Genomic DNA, 19,086 nt, shown 5'->3' on the forward strand with positions numbered 1-19,086 from the left:
CTGAAGAGATCTCTTAAAGGCCTACAAACTTTAGTTTCTTATATCATACAGAACATGAATTCTCGGTCTTATCAAAGAGCAACAGCCATTAGCCTGGCCTAACTCAGTCCACACTGGAGAGTGTCTTAGCACTCAGCCCTACATAACAGCAAAAGGGCTCAGACAGAATAAACATTCAGGATTCTCTCGTTCTTGTAAGAGTCATAGACTTTTATCAGTGTTATATGCAAAGACTCAATAACAGATTGAAACAGATTACATGAGGTGTGTATGTACATGCATTCATTATTGTCTCCATTTCCATCTTCAGGTGAACACGCTCCCTGCCTGTATGGAGAGAGAGTGAGTTTCCACTGTAACTCTAAGAGTGAAATTAACAAGCTTCCAAAGAGTTCCCTCCTCTTTTCTGCACCCCCAGATAATCAGCCTGGACTATGAACAACAATGGTGGTAAACCCTGTAGGTGCACACATTCCATTTATAGCAAAGATCAAACCATAATGATGTCTTTGGTCATGTTCAGGGCTTTAGTCTGACTGGAGATCACTGTGAAATCTAACCTTCACTACCCATTAGAACCATGTCATAATTGAGTCAGGGGGCCAAGCAAGGGGTAACCACATCCCAGGAATCTGTTGTAACTGGAGTTTTTTCTTTGGCAGGAGTGAGTCAGTGGCATATATGCCTTCTGAGCACCACAAGACCCTCTGAGTCACTTCACAATCTCTTTATGTTGTTGATAGCTGGCTGCTATAAAACAATAATTCCCCTTAAATCAACCATCAGCAGGTTTCAGTGAAACAAAAATCTATTAAAACATGGAGCAGTCAGGCCTATTCTTTTGTTTTATAATGGGAGCAAGAGAAGGTTACAGGGATAAGGCACTTTTGAAACTAAGAGCCACAGTTAATTTGACCTCCTGTACTGGCTTTAGTCTTGTTGTATGTAAGATTTAATTTAAGGTTATATGCACCAGTCCCTCTAGGCAATTATTTCCTTTTTGTTTCAATAATGTTTCAACTTAAAGTTTTTGGAGTAGGTCTGGGAGAGATTCTCTGAATTCATTTATTCCCCTTCCCTTACGTCCATACACACCCACTCTGGCTGACTCGGAGAACTACACTGCCAGCTGAGGATGCCAGGATGGAGTGCCACTGAAAGCTACCTATATGCTCCAAGTACCAGCTGGGCTAATCATGGTGCCCCTGCAACAGCATTTCCAGCTTCTGGTGGCCCAGAAAATCCAGAACCCAAATTCTGTTCACGTGGCAACAACTTCCAAAGACAAACTTTTAAAAACAAATTCAGTGCATAGGTTTCAAACTTTTCTATCCAAACTTTATCCCCAAACATTGACAGTGCAGGATACAAAAGAACTGGCTGAATTCTCCATGACCCCATGCTTTCCACGTTTCAGAGACTGACCATTTCCTTCCTAACCCTCTAGGCAAAGGCCCTTCTCTCAGGCCTGTACTTGTGCTGTGAGTTTGGCTCAATGGGTTGTACAAAAGAGGTTCGTATTTCCTCAGCTGATGCACTCCAGTCAGATGTCTAGTGGTGTTTTAATCAGGTTTATCTGCAAATCATTTCCTGGATTTATAAAATATTAAGAAAAAAGGAAATGCCTCTCCCAGCAACAAGATAATTGGACCCACCCTCCAGTTTGCTCTGGAACCAGCATGGACTAGAGTATATGTTGAGTGGGCCTAAGACCTTTCTCAAATGTGCCCTACTGTGTACATACAGATTCTATGTTCTCTTGGAAAGCCAATTTCAGGCCCAATAATCTGATGCCATATAGCAATAATAAATAGTGTTATATATAATCATTTGCATTATGCCTGTATCCCCCAGGGTTCCAAAGCAGTTTGCAAACAAGCCAATATCCAAACTCCAGGGATCATTTCACCTCCCCAGGGAAACGCAGTCAGCACACAAAGTTGTTGTCAGTTAATGGCAAACCACACTAACCAACAGCATAAGATAAAAAGAGCAGGAATACAGAACACTTATAGCACTTTATATCTGGAAAGCATGTGTAAAGATTAAGTTAAGGAAGTCGAGAAGTTGTCCCGATTAAGAATTGCAGGGGGAATTTAGATTAGAAGAGTGTAATTACTCAAGTGACACTTGGTCGGGCCCATCATGAATGTAACATATGCCAGGTTAATTTGAAGCCCTACATCATGGGTAATGTTCCCCTAATTTTTTCTATCCATGTGCAGAATAAATTTTGTTATGTGCACCACCAATAGAAACACATGCTGCCAGCTATGGGTGCTCTGCTAATCAGCTGGGCAGCATTTAACTCTTTTCTGGGTGACCACCCAAGTGCTCAGCTTACAGGGAACACTGGTCATAGAGTACTTTGCAAGTATGGGGGCTGAAATCCATTAGCTGAGCTTCAAAGCTGCGTCTACACGTGCACGCTACTTCGAAGTAGCGGCACCAACTTCGAAATAGCGCCCGTCGCGTCTACACACATCGGGCGCTATTTCGAAGTTAACTTCGACGTTAGGCGGCGAGACGTCGAAGTCGCTAACCTCATGAGGAGATAGGAATAGCGCCCTACTTCGACGTTCAACGTCGAAGTAGGGACCGTGTAGACGATCCGCGTCCCGCAACGTCGAAATTGCTGGGTCCTCCATGGCGGCCATCAGCTGGGGGGTTGAGAGATGCTCTCTCTCCAGCCCCTGCGGGGGCTCTATGGTCACCGTGGGCAGCAGCCCTTAGCCCAGGGCTTCTGGCTGCTTCTGCGGCAGCTGGGGATCTATGCTGCAGGCACAGGGTCTGCAACCAGTTGTCAGCTCTGTGTATCTTGTGTTGTTTAGTGCAACTGTGTCTGGGAGGGGCCCTTTAAGGGAGCAGCTTGCTGTTGAGTCCGCCCTGTGACCCTGTCTGCAGCTGTGCCTGGCATCCCTATTTCGATGTGTGCTACTTTGACGTGTAGACGTTCCCTCGCTGCGCCTATTTCGATGTTGGGCTGAGCAACGTCGAAGTTGAACATCGACGTTGCCGGCCCTGGAGGACGTGTAGACGTTATTCATCGAAATAGACTATTTCGATGTTGGCTGCACGTGTAGACGTAGCCCAAGGGAGATAATTTGCTCCTGTGCCAAAAATCCAATTTCCATATTCAGTTGCCAAGTATTAAATTTGCTTTTTAACGGTAACAGAATAAATTAAATTCCAAAAGAATTTGAGAGTTGTAGGAACACAAAACAGTCCGTTCAGTAGCAAATGTGGGAGGTGGAGGGACAGAAGGGCAGCAGGGATTTTATAGTAACAAAATGCAGTGTCATAATTGCTTGCGGGCTAGGAACTTGTACCCAAACCTCCGTCTGGCACAAATTTAACCCCTCTCCCCTGAAAATAGGGGATTAGATGGAGAGATAAAGACCATGAAGCTAGCAACAGGGCAAAGTGTGTGGATGAAATTCAGGGTTCCATCTGGCAGGGTCTTGGCTCTTCTCTCTCATTTGAAGCCTCAGGGAGAAGGAAGGACTGCAGGGAATATGAGATCACAGGTAGCTTGGGGACTATTTCGATGCAGCTCTGAGGGAGTTTTTCCTTGACTTGTTCATTTGTATATGGTCTTATTCAGCCTTTTTCACTTTCCGTTTCCGTGTGCCTTCATTCAGCTCCTCCTTAGATTTTGCAGGAGGGGAAGTATCATGGGAACTCTCATGGTGGTCGTGGTGATGATTGTTGTGCCCACTAGAAACAGTGCCGAAGAATACCGGGCAGATGAAGCCTTCTATTGAAGCGAACGGCGAGGTATGTGAATGAGTTGCAGTCATGAACACCTGCCATGCAACACCAGAGACTAGCAGTTACAGATCACACACCCCACCTGTTAAATACCAACGGGCAAGGAATATTCCTGCCTCCAGCTCCCTGAACCTTTGTATGGAGAGTCAATATTGCTAATTTGGTTTTTCACAGGCTAACAGTAGTGTGAACACCCAGAACCTGCAATAACAGCCTAGGATGGTCACCCAGAGCTTGGGCAAAAGCTTCTTTTGAGCACAAACCTATGGAGTCCATAGGCCACAACCCTGCCTTATTCATACCTAACTGTCCTTGCCAAAAATGCCTCTTTAAACATAATAGAAGGGGAACACTTACTGCCAACACCCAATGGGCAGAACTGCAGCACCTTACATGGAAATAGCTGTATGTTAGGCAAGGAGATATTGGATAGAATTTGATTAAACAAAAATGAAAAGTGGCATCCCAGAAGGGAGGGTTTTACATTAAACAATTAGCTGCTCCAGCCTGACTCCTTACCCCATGGTGATATATCTGCCCATCCTCACCTAGCTCCACACCCACATGGGGATATGCCTCCCCCAAGCCACTGTCTCCACAACTCTGGCAATCCCGGCTCACCAACCTGCCTCCATACCCCATAGAGATATCACCCCCCAAGGTGTCTTTGTACCCCTGTGGTGCTATATCTCTCTCAGACTGACTTTACTCCAGTAGTGAAATGGCCCCCCAGCTTAATTATACTCCTCAGACAATACACACAACTTCTTTCCTTTAGTTTTGTAGACTTGTTAGCAGAAAGCTTGTGTAAACTTACCTTGCAAATGATCATGAACATGGTGAAGAAGAAGATGAGGTTGGCTTTAGAGATGGGGAGCCAGTGAATCTGCTGCAAGGTGAAGAGGATTGCTCCATACAGACTGGCTTTTGTTGGGCTAGAAAGGAAATGAAGAGGTTTCATTTCATACAGACGGATTAGGAAGCACTGGTCTTGGATATATCCTTGGTCTGAGAGAATTTAGTCTAAATACTTACAAGGACATAAAAAGAATTTCATTTGTTTCTGGCTTCCAGATGCCACGCAGCAGCTGCTCAAAATTAGACACCAAGGCAATTCCAGAACCTGGGAAACAGTGAGAGAGAACTGGTGAAATCATCAAACCACAAGAGTCCTGCAAAAGCACAACTTTTCCCAACTATATGGGAACTAGGATCATCTGAAGAGGAGTAAAAAAGTAATAAGACCCATTCCTGAGTAAAACAAAAATGATCCTAGCACTGGTGGTGGAACCATACCTACACCCTTTTGTTCAGCCCTGTAAAGTGTTGAGTAATGTAGAAGGATATCTGGTCCCCACCTCAGCCAGAAGGTCTGAAACAGCCTACGTACTTTCTGTTAGCAGATACCCTAAGGAAAAGAATTTAAACCTTTTGGCATAAACAGAAACTCCCTGAAAATATGTAAGTGAGAGCCACGTCTAGTGATTACATGCATGGGACAGGGAACTAAGAGATCCTGAATTTATCCGCAGATCTGCTACTGACACCCACTGTGGCCTCAGGCAAATCACTTACTAAAATGGGAACAATCAATAAAATGGGAACAATGACCCAATTCAGAACTGTACTACAAGAATTAAAGAATATTCGTGCTAAGTATCATTATTAGGAGCCTGTTAACTTCATCCCCAGATAACCAAGCTACTGCTGAGAGACATGATGCGAGTGCTGCTGAACTTCTGGATTTTCTTCTCCATCTCTCCAGGGGCTGACGGTACCTTTCATGAGTTCCAGGAGTTCAGGATTTACCTTTGACCCATCCAATAACCACCATAATGAACCACCCATGGTGGTAATGATGATGAGCGTGATGGACCCCAATAGCAATTTTACGAACTCTGACCACCTCCTTCATTGCCACAAGGATGAGCTTCACAGGCAGAAAGCTGACACACTTGTAGAAGAGGTTCATGGGGCAGAAGAAGATCAAATACCTGGAACAAAACCACAGAGAGTTCAAGCAACCACCCAACTGCCCAACTGGACTGTGTAGGAGATGGTGAGAGAATAGTGTCATGGAAAAGGCAGTGCTGTATGTAGCCTGCAAAGAATACATACTGCGAAATTAAACTTTTCAGTGGCTGTTGAATTCTGCAGACACTACCATCATAATCAAAAAAAAGGGTACTCAAAATTTCACCAAAGTTCTTGTACTTGCTTCACTGCACTCATCACTCATGCTAAATACAACCTCTTTTATGGCCCGTGCAGTGTGCGTGCTGGTTTTGTAGACAGTGCTGCACTTTAACTGAGGTATCTGTGAATAGAAGTAACCTATATTTGGGTTAACTTCAGCCCTTCTTGTCAAAGCATTCAGTCATCAGTTTAATTAGAAACTAGACCCAGAAATTCAAAAGACAATTCCATTTTCCTCCCTGCCTAAGCCCCTCTTTTTCCTAATTAACCCAAATTGAACAATGTGAGTATCCCTTACCCCCACACAGGACTTTAGGAAACTGTGAAAGACTCACCATACCACTGTGGCCAGGAGCACACTAGAGTTATTACTGAAAGAATCAATAGGCGCTTCCCCAAGTAACATATCTGCAAGAATGTAACTTCCAAAGCAGTGAAGCATAGCACAAAGCCAGGAGGCAACAGGGCTTCGATGGGACATCTCAACAGCTCCTGTGAAACAGATCCCAACTGAGAAAAGTAATACACAAATCACAACCCTGAATCTATCTTGCCATGCTCTGCATGAATATGTCTACACAGCAGTCTTATTCTGAAAAGAGCTATTCTGGAATGGCTATTTTGAAATAACATTGCTACACACAAAAATGCATTCCGAAACAGGACTTCGCTATTTCAAAATACATTGTCTGCACACATAGGCTGCGTCTACCCTAGCAAGTTCTTTTGGAAAAATCAGGTTCTTTTGGAAATTGAAAGAATGTGGCTCTTCTTCTGGAAGCCCTCTTCTGCTCCTGGAACAGGAAGAGCGCCTACTTTCAAAAGCCTCTTTCAAAAAAAAAAAAAGTTGTGTAGACGCAAATATCAGCTAGTGCTCTGCCAAAGTTCCTTCTTTTGTCAACTACGCTCAAGCAGAGCCACCTACAATGCAGATGTGGGAGGCAGCTCCTGCTCTTACCCTTCCCCTTCTTCCAACCCTGCTTGCTCTTGTCTTTCCCCTCACTTTCAAGAAGTGAGAGGGAAGTACACAGCTTGCATGCATTCCTCTCACTTCTGGCTAGTGAGGGAAGGGGGCAGAGGAGTAACACAAACTGTGTGTTTTCCTCTAGCTTCATGAAAGTGAGAGGAAGGGGAAAAGAGCAAGTAGTGTCCTAGTATGTGGGACTTAACCCCCTTTGCCTTCCCTAAATGCTGCCTTTGATATCAGCTGTGTATTGTATATTTAATTTTTATTAATCCTTTTTCTACTTGAATTTTCTAAAATCTGGAAGTTGGATTTCATCCTGAGGCATGGGTTGTCTCATACTTGTGTGAGAAGAGAATTAGTAAAACTGGATGTTGTAATCATGGTAATGCATTGCAGGATGTACCACATGGATGGATTTTTCCTTGAGAGTGTGAGTAGCCTGTTTCAATCCTTTCAATTCTTTGTCATTAATTTTAATTGACATTCTACTAATTGCATTAAATTACCATAAATATGATCACAGTTTGTGGGCCTCAGCAGATTTTGATATGATTTGATGTAGCTGAAGTCTGTGAACTGACCAAGAGTTAACCATTAGTGCAGCTGTTACTCTCTGTAGATACCAGAAAGAATGATGATCTGGTATTTTGTTTCTGAAACTGATAGCTCTGCCACTGTCTAAAAATAAAAACAACTCATAATTTTGTCTAATGCATGAGCCTCAGCCTAGGGGCCTTTTAGAATCTCTAAACCACCTGCTCGCCTCCTTCATCACAAAATAACCAATAACACATGAACATCAATTCTGAAGCTTTAAGTTAAGAGAAGGGGCTATACAATACTTTTCTTCTCCTATGCTAGCTTTCAGCTTCCCTACAGAGTGGAACATGGGATGAGTCTATAAAGCATAGCTGCTATTGTGCTAATAATCAATTCCTTACTCTGAAAATAATCTGCTGTTTCTTGAGTATCAGAAAACCTCCTTTTCTCGAAAGTCTACCACCACACACAGGGAAATCTTATTCAAATTATGATTGGCCCATGCTAATCAGCTATAAAGAGAAAACTTTCACAAATATGTTTGGGATAGCTGGAAAATCATTATGGTAGCTTTTTAGGCAGTTTCTTAGGAATGTTCAGTGTTGAGGGGTGCCCATCCCACATATCGGCACCCCTCAACTCCCCTGTTCTAGGTCTTTCTTGGCATGACAAGCTATACAGATCTTGACCAAGTAAAACCATGGGAACACTTGAGTGTTTCCCACTATCACAGTCTAGAGTAAGTATCTCTTTAGGACAGTGTTTCACGGTGTTTTAGCCCTAGCGGGCTGCTATGGTATGGTGCCATGTCTTTCCTTTCTTACGGTGCTTTTAACTTTCTTCCTGGCCCTTTTTTTTTTTTTTTGGCAAAATCTGTTACAGATTGTATCACTGGAGGATGCTTCGGTCATGTACTTCTGGGTATGCTGCACACTGACACAGAAATCTCTCCTTTTCAGTCTCACCCATTGCCATAGTTAGGGCAGCGGTTCCCGGGGGTCTCCTGCCTGGCCAGTATTTCCCGGACTTATTGCAGTGTGTCCTTTCTCTCTTGGTGGGCCAGCTGCCTAGTTTGTGTATTTATTAGGGAGTGAGCTATGCGGGAGGCAGGGCGACACTTCTGCGTGAGGATCTGGTGGCGCTGCCCCCCTCTGCCTGCCCGAGAGCAGAGTGTTGGCCGCACCCCCCGCCGCTGAGGAACGGGCTATTTTCTGAAGGCGGGGATCACTTTACCACACCTGCTTGAGCCCGACCTTATTTAGACAGGGACTGTGCTGTGCTGCCCACCCCTGCAGCGGCGGGGATCCCACGGGGGCAGGAGGATAGAAGGACCGACGATGGGGCGACCGGGGGTACAAGACTCGGGAAGGGGCGGTAGGGGGCCATGGTGCAGCCGGAGAGGCATCTGCGGTGGATGGGTGACCCCCATGGGTCCCAGCAGCCTGAGGGAGGGGGAAGACCCCCCAGCCCTCACGCTCTGCGCTCCCTGGGAAGGAGCCCCAGCAGCTGCCCTGGCCCCAGGGTCCCCTGGCTCTGTGCGGAGCACAGGCAGCTCCCGAGCCCGGAGACGCGCCGCACACTCACCTGGCTCGTACTTGAGGTAGAGGATGGAGACGATGAAGTAGCCCAGGTCGAAGAGCGGGAAGACAGGAACCCGGGCGAAGGCGGTTGCCAGCTCCCCGAGCTGCAGGACCCCCGCCAGCTCCATGGCCGCAGCCTCCGGCTCAGCCGGGCGGCGCTCGGAGCCACGGACTGCAGCGCTCGGCGGCTCCGGCTCGCCTCGGAGTCGCCGACCGCACGCGGGCAGCCCCCGGGCCCGCCTCCTTCGCTGCCCGGCTCCAGCCGCCGAACTCCTGGCTGCAGCGCCAGCTCCTCCTGTGCCGGGTTCCGATCCCCGTCCCCGGAACAGACACCCTCAGTCAGATCCTCCCCCGGCCACAGATGTCCCTGCTCGCTCCCCCGGCGGACAGCTCCTCCCTCTCCCCCTCCTGCGCAGACACGCCGGCCAGGTCCTCTCCCTCCACTTATCCCTCCCACCTGCTCCAGCACAGACACCCCGGTCAGATCCCCTCGGGCACAGACACTCCCAGTCTAGATCCCACACGCCCGCCACCCTCGTGTCACGGCCAGCTTTCCCGACTCACACAGACATCCTCGGGCCCGCGTCTCCCCCCTCCGCCCCAGACAGCTCCCTCCACACCCCAGCTCCTCCCTCCCATACTCCTCGGGCACAGATACACCCTTGGCACAAACAGCCCCGGCCAGCTCCGCCCCCCAAGATCCTCCATCACAGATACCCCATGGTCAGATCTTCCTCTGGGCACAGACACCCCCTGTCTAGCTGCCACCCCACAGCCAGCTGTGCCGCCTGGCCAGCTTTCCCCACTCACACAGACACCCCCAAACAGCTCCTCCCCAGACACAGACACCCCTGGACAGTTCCCTCCTCTCCCCCAGCAAGCTGTCCCCCCAGCTCCTTCCCCTCCCCTGGCCAGCTCCTCCCCCTCTCACCCACACCACCAGCCAGGTCTTCCCATCCCAGGCACAGACGCCCGCAGCCCACTGTTCCATCATTTTTTCCATCCATGGGCAGAATAACTTTTATTCTGTGCATCCAAGCAGGGGTGGATGTGTACCACATGCTGCCAGCAGTGGGTGCTCTGCTAATCTGCTGGGTGGCTGCCCAAGCACTCAGCTTACAGGGAACACTGGCTGAAGCGAGAGGAGCTGGCTAGGTCTGTTTGTGCCCGAGGAGGAGGGGAGGAGCTGGGTGGGTGTCTGGGAACAGGGGGAGGAGCCATCCAGGCCCCCTGTTCCTGGGCAGATACCATTCCCTGGGCACAGACCCCTCTCCCCATCCCTGGGCATAGATCTAGACTTTCATTCACTTGTCCAAGCAGCCCGGCCCTTCTGCTCTTTCAACTTTTGTGTCAGGGACTGGTATAGAGAAATCCCTATTTCTGTGGGGGGAGTCAGATGGAGCTCATTGCTGGGATACATCCCCCACTGCATCAAGCAATGTGCACTCCATAAGGACAGAAGAGTGGCAATACTGGGCCAGAACAAAAGCCCATCTAGCTCAGTATCCTGTCTTCAGACAGTGGCCAATGCCAGCTGGAAATGAAGAGATCAGGTAATCATCAAGTGATCCACCCCCTGTTGATGTTCCCAGCTTTTGGCAAACAGAGGCTAGGGACACCATCTTTGTCCACTCTGGCTAACACACATTGAGGGGCTGACCAATCTGCAATGAATGTATCTAGGTTTTTGTCGATCCCTGTTATAGTCTCGGCTTTCACAACATACCCTCTGGCAAAGAGTTCTATGGGTTAACTGTGCCTTGTGAGCAGAAGTACTCCAGCCCTGTGGAAAATCCCAATTTCATCCCACAACTACTGTTCCCCTTCCCACTGGGCACTGTCATTCTTTCTTAAGCCTGCCCCTGGTCCCATCTGACTGGACACTCACTATCATCCTACTAGGCTCTTTGCCATCCTTTTTCATTGCTGCTATTCCTCAGTCTAGCCCATCCCTGATGCTGCTCCAAGTGTGTCCCATGCAAATGGTGTTTCTGATGTTGCTGGGTTATGCAAAATGCCAACTTCTGGGTTTCACTGTGGGCTATGCCTTTGAATGTGCATCACAAGGCTCAATGGTCATGCCTAAAAGAGGAAATATTCTGTTTGCGACTTCAGTAGCAAAGTGAAGTCCATGTTAGACTATTGGGAAGAGGTTACTTAGGAACAGTGGAGTCATAGATTCCTATACCTAGAAGAGTCCTCAGAAGGTCATCAAGTCCAGGCCTCTGCCCAAAGCAGGATCAACCCTAACTATATCTCAGTGGTTTGAACATAGGCTTGCTAAAACCAAGGTTGTGCACTCAATCCTTGAGAGGGGCATTTAGGGATCTAGGGAAAATAGATTTAAGAAGAAATCTGTCTGGGATGGTGATAGCCCCCCCCCCCCCCCCCCCCCCCCCCCCCCCGTAAGGGCAGGGGACTGGACTCAAAGACTTCTGAAGGTCCCTTCCAGTTCTATGAGATAGGTATATCTCTGTGTATATAATCTGAGCCAGGACTTTGTCAACCCAAGACTTAGAAACCTCTAGGGATGGAGAATCAACTGCCTCTCTTGGTAACTCATTTCAGTGTTTCACTACCCCCATGATGAAATAGTTTTTCCTAATATCCAACCTCCCCCTCCCTCTCTGTAATTTGAGACCATGGCTTCCTTGTTCTGTCCTCCATCTCTACTGAGAACAGTCTCCATCCTCTTTAAAGCCCACCTTCAGGAAGTTGAAGGCTGCTATCAAATTGCCCCTCACTCTTCTGAAAACTAAATAAGCCCAGATCCCTCAGCGTCTCCTCGTAGGTCATGTGTTTCAGCCCCCTAATCATTTTGGTTGCCCTCTGGAATGTGTTACCTACAGAGATGGTGGAATTTCTATCCTTTGAGGTTTTTAAGTCCCAGCTTGACAAAGTCCTGTCTGGGATGACTTATTTGGGGTTGATCCTGCTTTAGGCAGGGGTCTGAACTTGATGACCTCCCGAGGTCCCTTTCAGCCCTAGGATTCTACGATTCTGTTAGGTGATAGCTGAGGTGAAGTGTGAGATACTCAGGGTATGTCAGTAGCACAGCTGGCAGTAGAATAGGAGTCCTAATTCCCTCTTAAACATTAATGATTACTCGATATTTTCAGCTGTAATTAACTCAAGTTTTACAACATGGGGTGAAGATTTAATTGCACTGTGCACCCCTACATATGCTTTCCACTATCTGTTTTCCTGTGCTGTACTTCTGGAACCAAGCGAGGCAGGAGACCAGGACTCCTGGGTTCCACCCCGAGGGATGGAGGGAGATGGGACCAGGAGGACTGGTTCTTTGCCCAGCCCGAGGGAAGGGAAAGGGGAGCTTGACTCCTGAGTTCCATCCTCAGTAATGGCAGAGGCTAGGATCATTGTGGTCCTGTGCCCAGCCCGAGGGAAGGCTGTTGGGGCAGGGCTCTTGGGTTCCACCCCCAGGGGTTGGTGGGGAAGGAGACCACGTGGACTATGGCTCTGTGCCCGAGGGACGGGAGGGGGCAAACTGCTGTCTTTTAACCCGGCTTTCTCTCGGCAGGGCTGTTTCTACGGGCACCACGAGCCCTCTCCCTATACGCCCCCTCGCGGTTACACCCGGAAGTCGCCGCGCAGTTGGAGGCCTGGGGTGGGCACAGAGACGCACAGGAACTGAACTGTCGGGGTACTTCCGGTTCCGGCCCGGAAGCTGCCGCGATGATCGGGGATCTGCTGCTTTGCGGGTACGGGGAGGGGCTGGGATGGTGGGGAAAGTCCCGGGGAACTCTTCGACCCCTCCCTTCGGCCGCTCTCACCCGCTGTCTCTCTCCCCCTAGGACGTTGCTGATGAACGCTGGTGCCGTCTTAAACTTCAAGCTGTGAGTACGGAGCTCTCGGCCTTGCCGGGGCCAGCTGCTGAGCCACGCGCCCCTCCCCTGCTGCGCCTGTGGCTGCCCTGTCTTCCCCCCATCTCCCCGCGTGCCCGTGGCCGCCCTCCTCTGCTCTCCCATTCACTCCTCCTGGCAGACTCCTGTCCCCCGGCGCTCTGATGGTTTTGCTCCATGTTCCCAACTCTCTCGTCAAGCTGCTAAATTAATTGCCTGGACCCAGATCCTATAGGATTCCCACCAAGGATTGGGACTGATAATGCACGTAGGTTTAGAGCAATGTGGAAATAACTCTTGTGTCCCTGTAGGAAGAAGAAAGACACTCAGGGCTTTGGTGAAGAGTCTAAGGAGCCAACTACTGGTAATAGACACCTCACTCCTGACTACTAGACTGTACAGTGTGGTCACTACACAGATGGCTGTGATTGCTGCACTTTGTTCATACAGGTGGCTTCCCTCTGCTCAAATCTAGGTGGGAAACCTCTAAGACAAAAGTGCTTAACATAAACCCATTTTTGAGACATCCAAATACGAATTATCTGATTAATATATACCAAGACTGACTGTTTGACCAGTCTCTGGCTATAACTTGACTGGACAACATGTACCTAAGTGCTTTGCAGGCACTGCTCTTCCTCTCAGAATTGATAGTGGGAGAATGAATCCTAAGAATTATGATGTATATTCCCTCTTGCAATTTTGGACATTGGCATCTGTGTGGCAGAAATTGGTGCCTTTGTGCTGATTTCCTCATTAATGTGCATGCCTTTAAGTTGCATCTTTGTACTTATCCTCATCATGAGTGATTGAGGTGGGAAGACCATACATTCTATTATTTTGTCATGACAACAGTCCTTTTCCTTTTCTGTAATGGAATGTGACCTATCTTCTAGTTTCCTTTCATTGTTTTAATTGTTCATTCTAGACCAGGGTGCACGACCAGTTGGGAGCTAAGAGCCATAGACAGAGTGCAAAAAGCCACATATTATATAATTTATTTTTAGTCTCTATCTATAATATATATCTAAATAGATAGATTAAAAATAAATATATAATACATGGCTTTATGCCCTTCCCATTCCCCAGAACCAGGGAACACCCCTCCCGCTCTAACTCAGTCCTGGCAACACACTGGAATTACTGCCACACCCTTCTTTTACCAGACACTGGGGCATGTGCATGGTGGGGGCGGATGGCACTTCCAGTGTGAGGCACCAGGGAGGAGTTGCATGTAGTTGCTCAAAAAGATGCAGGTTGGCCAGTGCTGTTCTAGACCTATGTAAATGTTCATGTTCGTGACAGACTGAATTAAACAGTGGTCATCCCCTCCCAAATTTCCATTTCTCCTTTGCCCTTAATTAAAATTCCAGTTTTATATTTAACTAACAGCTGACAACACGTTTCAGTTAATATTCCAGATGTGAGGCATAAATGTGAACGTGAGTGTGTATTTGTTGAAGTGTTTTATCTTTGATTTGCTAGGTGACAATATCAGGGAGTTCTTGTTGAGTCTCAGGTACTTTCGAATCTTCATTGCCTTGTGGAATATCTTCATGATGTTTTGCATGATTGTGTAAGTAGAACCAGATATGATCTTGTTGCAATAACTTTTCTGAAGTTAAACTTCTTGTTTTTATTCCTTATTTTCTTCTTCTGATCTCTCTGCCTCTTTCTGGTTTTGGGCTGCTGTTGAGCTTCATTTATTTAAACTTTGATCTGCAAGAAGATATTCACTGGACTGTCCTTGCCACGTACAAATGCTGGAGTTAGTAAAACATGGGTGAATTTAGTTTTTCTGCTTATCAATAAGAGATCCAACCTTGAAGCTAGTGCTTCTTACTATATGTTGCTTAAACATGTCGCTTGTATTGGAAAACAGAGGCAAATAAGTTCAGTAGTGCGTTGAACGTAAAAAAACCCAAATCTTACACACACAAAAACCAACCCCTTGAGCTAGGCCAGCTTCATGACCTTGCAGATGCTTTCATGCTGCCTCTCAAAACCGTGGAATGGAGTCTTGTGTTCATTCTCAATGAACCTAGCAAAATAGCTGCTAGCTTTTCACCTTTGTAGTTATGTGGTCCATTGAATGGGAATGCATAATCGCCCCTGATAAATATGAATGTCTCATCTGGCAATTATACCGAAATCTCAACTATTTTGTGTTTTCTGTTATATCTGCTAGGTTATTTGGCTCTTGAAAGTCAACAAGAAATCTGATTGGAGAGCAGTCTTCGCTAACTTGGAGGAGGCTTTCAGCTGGAAACATGACCTTTCCATAATGTAAAAGACTGCAGTGTTTTCAAAATACCAACAAAGAAGTTTGGTCTGTTCTTTTATACAAGGTCCTAAATATTAAAGTGATAGAACACATTGATATTCTTCAACAGATTGTAAGATGGTGTGATGATCATTACTTAAGTGCACGAGGTTCCTGTTAAAGGGTAGGGAGCATTTTTATAGTAGTAGATATGCAAACTGACCTTCTTGGACCATTGCTACCAAAAGTGTGGGTTGACTCCTGGGATTTTTTTCATGTGTCTTTTCAGCAGACCCCAATAAATAAAGGACTGTCACACATTGACATTCTATGTGTCCATTCTCCCGTAGCTTGTTTCTCTGAGAGTGTCCATTTTTTGGTCTATCAACCTTAAATCTCACAGCAAAATTGTCCAAGTTGTCTAGCATTTATAAATAACTTCGACATGATGTTGCTGGCCCAGCAACATACTTGGCGTACTGTAGAAAAAGAATGTCTGCTTTCAGTCACTCCTTGCTCTTAGTCTGTTATAGCATAGCATAGGCTATTTGAGGAGCTACTGCTCTGTTGTCTGAGACCAAGACTGCAATTTGTAAGGCATTTTTATAAAGATAAGCAAAACAATATTATATTGCTATAATTTTAATGATTTGTTGGTTTTGTATTTGACTGTAGAGAGCTGTGTAACACTCTAAATATCTGGATATCAGGGCCTACATAATAAAGGAATAACTTATGGGAAGAGGACTAGACAAATATTCACTATAGCTTAGATAATATTTGCAAAATGCCCTAGAGAATCTACCTAGTGTGACAGGCAGATTTTGTGGAGATGGAGTTAGTAGAACCCACTAGAATTAAGTCTTTCCCAAATTGGTTATAAATGTCATTGAATTTGAAATAACTCAGAATGAATATATAAATACTTATACAATTTAGTTCCAGTAAAGAGAGCCCAGAAGTTCAGGAACAAGCTCCAAAGAACATGTGGACTAAAAAAATACAAATTGATCATCAAATGAAGTAACAGGTCTTGAGATCTTCAACTAGCGTCCAAGTATTATGAGAAAGTATACGTCAGAACAGGCTAAACGGAGAATTTTAAGAATGAAGAATTAATCAATCTTTTCCTTTCTCTTCATGCTTTCCAAGTTATGTGGCAAAACAGCATTTAAGTAAACATTTAATTTAGGCCTAAGCTAGTTATTGTATGTCTATATAGTTTTGTACTTTCTGTAAGTGCACTATCTGACAAATAGCTCTTTGCCCATGAAAGCTTATGCTCCAAAAGATCTGATGGTCAATAAGGTGTCACAGGATTTCTTGTTGGTTTTCCGGATAGACTAACACAGCTACCCCTCTGATATCTTGTTAATAACAGTTAAAATAAACACCTTGTTCATGCAAAAGTGCTAAATGTAATTATGGGTTATATAGTTTCTGTATCTTAAATATCCTTTAAATGATAAATTTTTCATCAATTGGTATGTAATATGCTGTATGCATTTTCTAAATTCATAGTACACATTTAAGATAGTTAACAAATTTAATGTAATCAGACTTCTTAAGTCAATGGTGATGATTGTGTGTGTGTAAATTGTTTATCTCCAAAGTTTCAATAAAAATGGCTTTTATAATACATGGCTGGTGAGCTTTGGTGGGTAATAAGTAAATGGGTTTGAAGAGAGTAGTTTTATTTTTAGAGGGATAAAACTGCTTGGCACTAGCCTATCTCCTAGTCAGTTTCATTGCAAAACTGCTGAGAAGGGCTGAGTTAATTAGGTTGGCTTGCAACTGTGCCTAATTTTCTAACCTTTACTTATAAATCGATATTGACCCCTCTTATTTGCTAGCTTTGGTGTCCTCTGTAAAATTGAGGAATAAAGAAATAGCTGTTTACTATTTAAAAGCCCAGCAGTGGAACCCTCCAGTCCTAGTTACTGTTGGTCAATCAAATCAGGAAGCTTGTCTAAGGAAGCAAATTTTACACTGTACCTAGGAGCTCCCTAAACTTCATCTCTGGAATGATTGGGTCCCAGAGGAATGGGCTTTCCCATGCAAAGAGCCTGATACCAGCTATGAGATTGAACTAGAATGGAGAGGAATCCAGTGGATTGTAACTTTGGAGAAGGAGAGAGAAGACTTTGCTTGTATCCTAAACTTTAACCTGTACCATGCACTGTACAATAGGTACTGTATTTCCTGCTTCCAGGAGGCTCTCAGCTAAAGGGAAGCAGATTTATTCTACTCCACCTAAAGTTTCTGTGCCCTTGGTTAGCACCCTCAAGCAAAAATTGCAATAATGTGCCTAGATACATAAATTGGGAAGAACTTCTGCAGAGAGTTCTGTAACACATATGAATGCTTACAGCCCCAAGCTAACGCTAAATGCACCGTACTCTATTTTAGTGCTCTTTTGTAACTCTTTTCCAATTGTTATATAAAACCCCATGCCCTACTACCCTTTTCACATTCTTATTTTTGTATTTACTCTTTTCCTAGAAAATATGGGAAAAATAAAGTTTTTATACAGCTCTGCATATGTTTAATAAAGCACTGCACATATAAATAGAATGCCTGAAGAATTTTCAGTTTCTGGCTCTGACCCTGCAGATATTCCTGCATATTTATATCTGAAAGATCAATTATCCCATGCACATCTGTAGAAAAGGAGAGGTTTGCTGTCTGTTTCACAGTATGCAGGGGATGGCAGCCAATTAAAATCTAATGTTTTTGGAATGGAAGACTCAAAGGATTTCCATCCTAATTTTACTCTTCCTCTTAGTGAATATTTAGCCAGTGTATTGAAGATGATGGTCCTACAGTTTATGAATATACCACTAGAGGTCCCCTTAATAACCCAAGATTAATGCTCAGCTCTATTTTGTGTCCAACATTCCTTTGATTTTTATCAGTTATTCAGAGCAATACTAGGGAGGTGTAAATACTGGTCAATTCCTTTGTAGAAAAAGTAGAATTCTCTTCTCTGAGTAACACCTTTCAGTGTGTTCTAATTTAGGAGGAAGAAAATGCTCGAGCTATACTAACCTACAAATAAAGCAAAACTTTATTATAGAGAAGGTAGGTGAGGTTAGACCAACTTCTGTTGGGGAAGGTATGAGCTTTCAAGTTACACAGAGCTCTTCTATAGTATATGTATAATAAACTATATTATGGCTAAATGGATAATATAATGCAGTGAAACACTGAGAGCTTGTCTGCACTTGCCCCCAGCTTCGAAGTGTCAAACTTCGAAGTGCCGGCATGCACGTAGCCGCAAAATTTTGAGGAGTAAAGGGAGTTTGAAGTAGTGCAGGCACTTTGAAGTGTCCATGGCTGCACACATGCTGGTGCTTCAAAGTTGCTGTGGGGGAGAATTAGCCTAATGAAGTCCTCCATATTCACTGCAGCACTTTATTAGTAATCTCCTGTGGCCCTGAATACCGTGCCCCCTTCGAAGTTGCAGGCAAGTGTAGACCCAGCCTGATAGTGGTTACTTCAGCAAATAAGCTTAATAATGAAATATTTACAAATAACAACATTGCAATGGTACACTTTTGCACAGAATGGAGTTAAAACTGTTTGCTTTGAACTACTGATTCTTGTGGTGCATCAAAGAGGATCCTTGATTAGCATGGCAGATCACTTAATAACCGCTTGATTTTCAGAGTATGTAATTTGCGGCACAGCTTTACTTTTTGTGCAAAATGAAATTTTGATTGAGAGTTTCTCAGGGCAGGGCCATTTTAAAATTTTGCCTTTTTATGGAACTGAGCAAATAGTGCATGTATACTTGTTACGTTTGGGTGCATGTGTGTATTCTCTGTGTGCTGTCCCAGCTCAGCCCAGATAGTTAGAGCTCAACTGAACTACCCAAAGGATCTGTTAAGGTGCGAAAGCACCCAGCCA

The 19,086-nt window shown here is 45.3% G+C and overlaps 2 protein-coding genes across 3 annotated transcripts; one reads left to right on the forward strand and one right to left on the reverse strand.

Annotated features, from left to right (window-relative positions):
- Nucleotides 1–581: 581 nt before the first annotated feature.
- Nucleotides 582–9,420, reverse strand: TMEM38A (transmembrane protein 38A). Of its 2 annotated transcripts, none has more exons than XM_074978014.1 (6): nt 9,070–9,420; nt 6,303–6,459; nt 5,581–5,765; nt 4,807–4,894; nt 4,589–4,706; nt 582–3,806 (listed from the first exon to the last, which is right to left on the reverse strand). In XM_074978014.1, exons 2-6 carry the CDS (start codon nt 6,446–6,448, stop codon nt 3,597–3,599), a joined length of 747 nt encoding a protein of 248 aa, XP_074834115.1. In that variant the 5' UTR covers nt 6,449–6,459; nt 9,070–9,420; the 3' UTR covers nt 582–3,596. The 2 variants fall into 2 exon arrangements, with proteins under 2 accessions (XP_074834115.1, XP_074834114.1); XM_074978013.1 differs by having other exon boundaries at nt 9,059–9,316.
- Nucleotides 9,421–12,643: 3,223 nt separating this feature from the next.
- Nucleotides 12,644–17,673, forward strand: SMIM7 (small integral membrane protein 7). Its single transcript, XM_074978025.1, has 5 exons — nt 12,644–12,773; nt 12,867–12,908; nt 13,226–13,278; nt 14,400–14,490; nt 15,103–17,673. The coding sequence occupies exons 1-5, from the start codon at nt 12,748–12,750 to the stop codon at nt 15,116–15,118; spliced, it is 228 nt and encodes a 75-aa protein (XP_074834126.1). The 5' UTR covers nt 12,644–12,747; the 3' UTR covers nt 15,119–17,673.
- The last annotated feature ends 1,413 nt before the right edge of the window (nt 17,674–19,086 follow it).

This window comes from Carettochelys insculpta, chromosome 27 (genome assembly GCF_033958435.1).
Source record: "Carettochelys insculpta isolate YL-2023 chromosome 27, ASM3395843v1, whole genome shotgun sequence".
Taxonomy (NCBI): domain Eukaryota; kingdom Metazoa; phylum Chordata; order Testudines; family Carettochelyidae; genus Carettochelys; species Carettochelys insculpta.

Bases quoted from the DNA above. Each gene is read 5' to 3' on its own strand.
- TMEM38A (XM_074978013.1), bottom strand. From the start codon at position 9,182: ATGGAGCTGGCGGGGGTCCTGCAGCTCGGGGAGCTGGCAACCGCCTTC. The intron at 6,460-9,058 runs GTGAGTGTGCGG...TCTGTTTCACAG, and splicing joins CTACCTCAAGTACGAGCCAG to GAGCTGTTGAGATGTCCCAT. The intron at 4,895-5,580 runs GTAAATCCTGAA...ACTGTTTCCCAG, and splicing joins GGTTATTGGATGGGTCAAAG to GTTCTGGAATTGCCTTGGTG.
- SMIM7 (XM_074978025.1), top strand. From the start codon at position 12,748: ATGATCGGGGATCTGCTGCTTTGCGG. The intron at 12,774-12,866 runs GTACGGGGAGGG...CTCTCCCCCTAG, and splicing joins GGGGATCTGCTGCTTTGCGG to GACGTTGCTGATGAACGCTG. The intron at 12,909-13,225 runs GTGAGTACGGAG...GTGTCCCTGTAG, and splicing joins GCCGTCTTAAACTTCAAGCT to GAAGAAGAAAGACACTCAGG.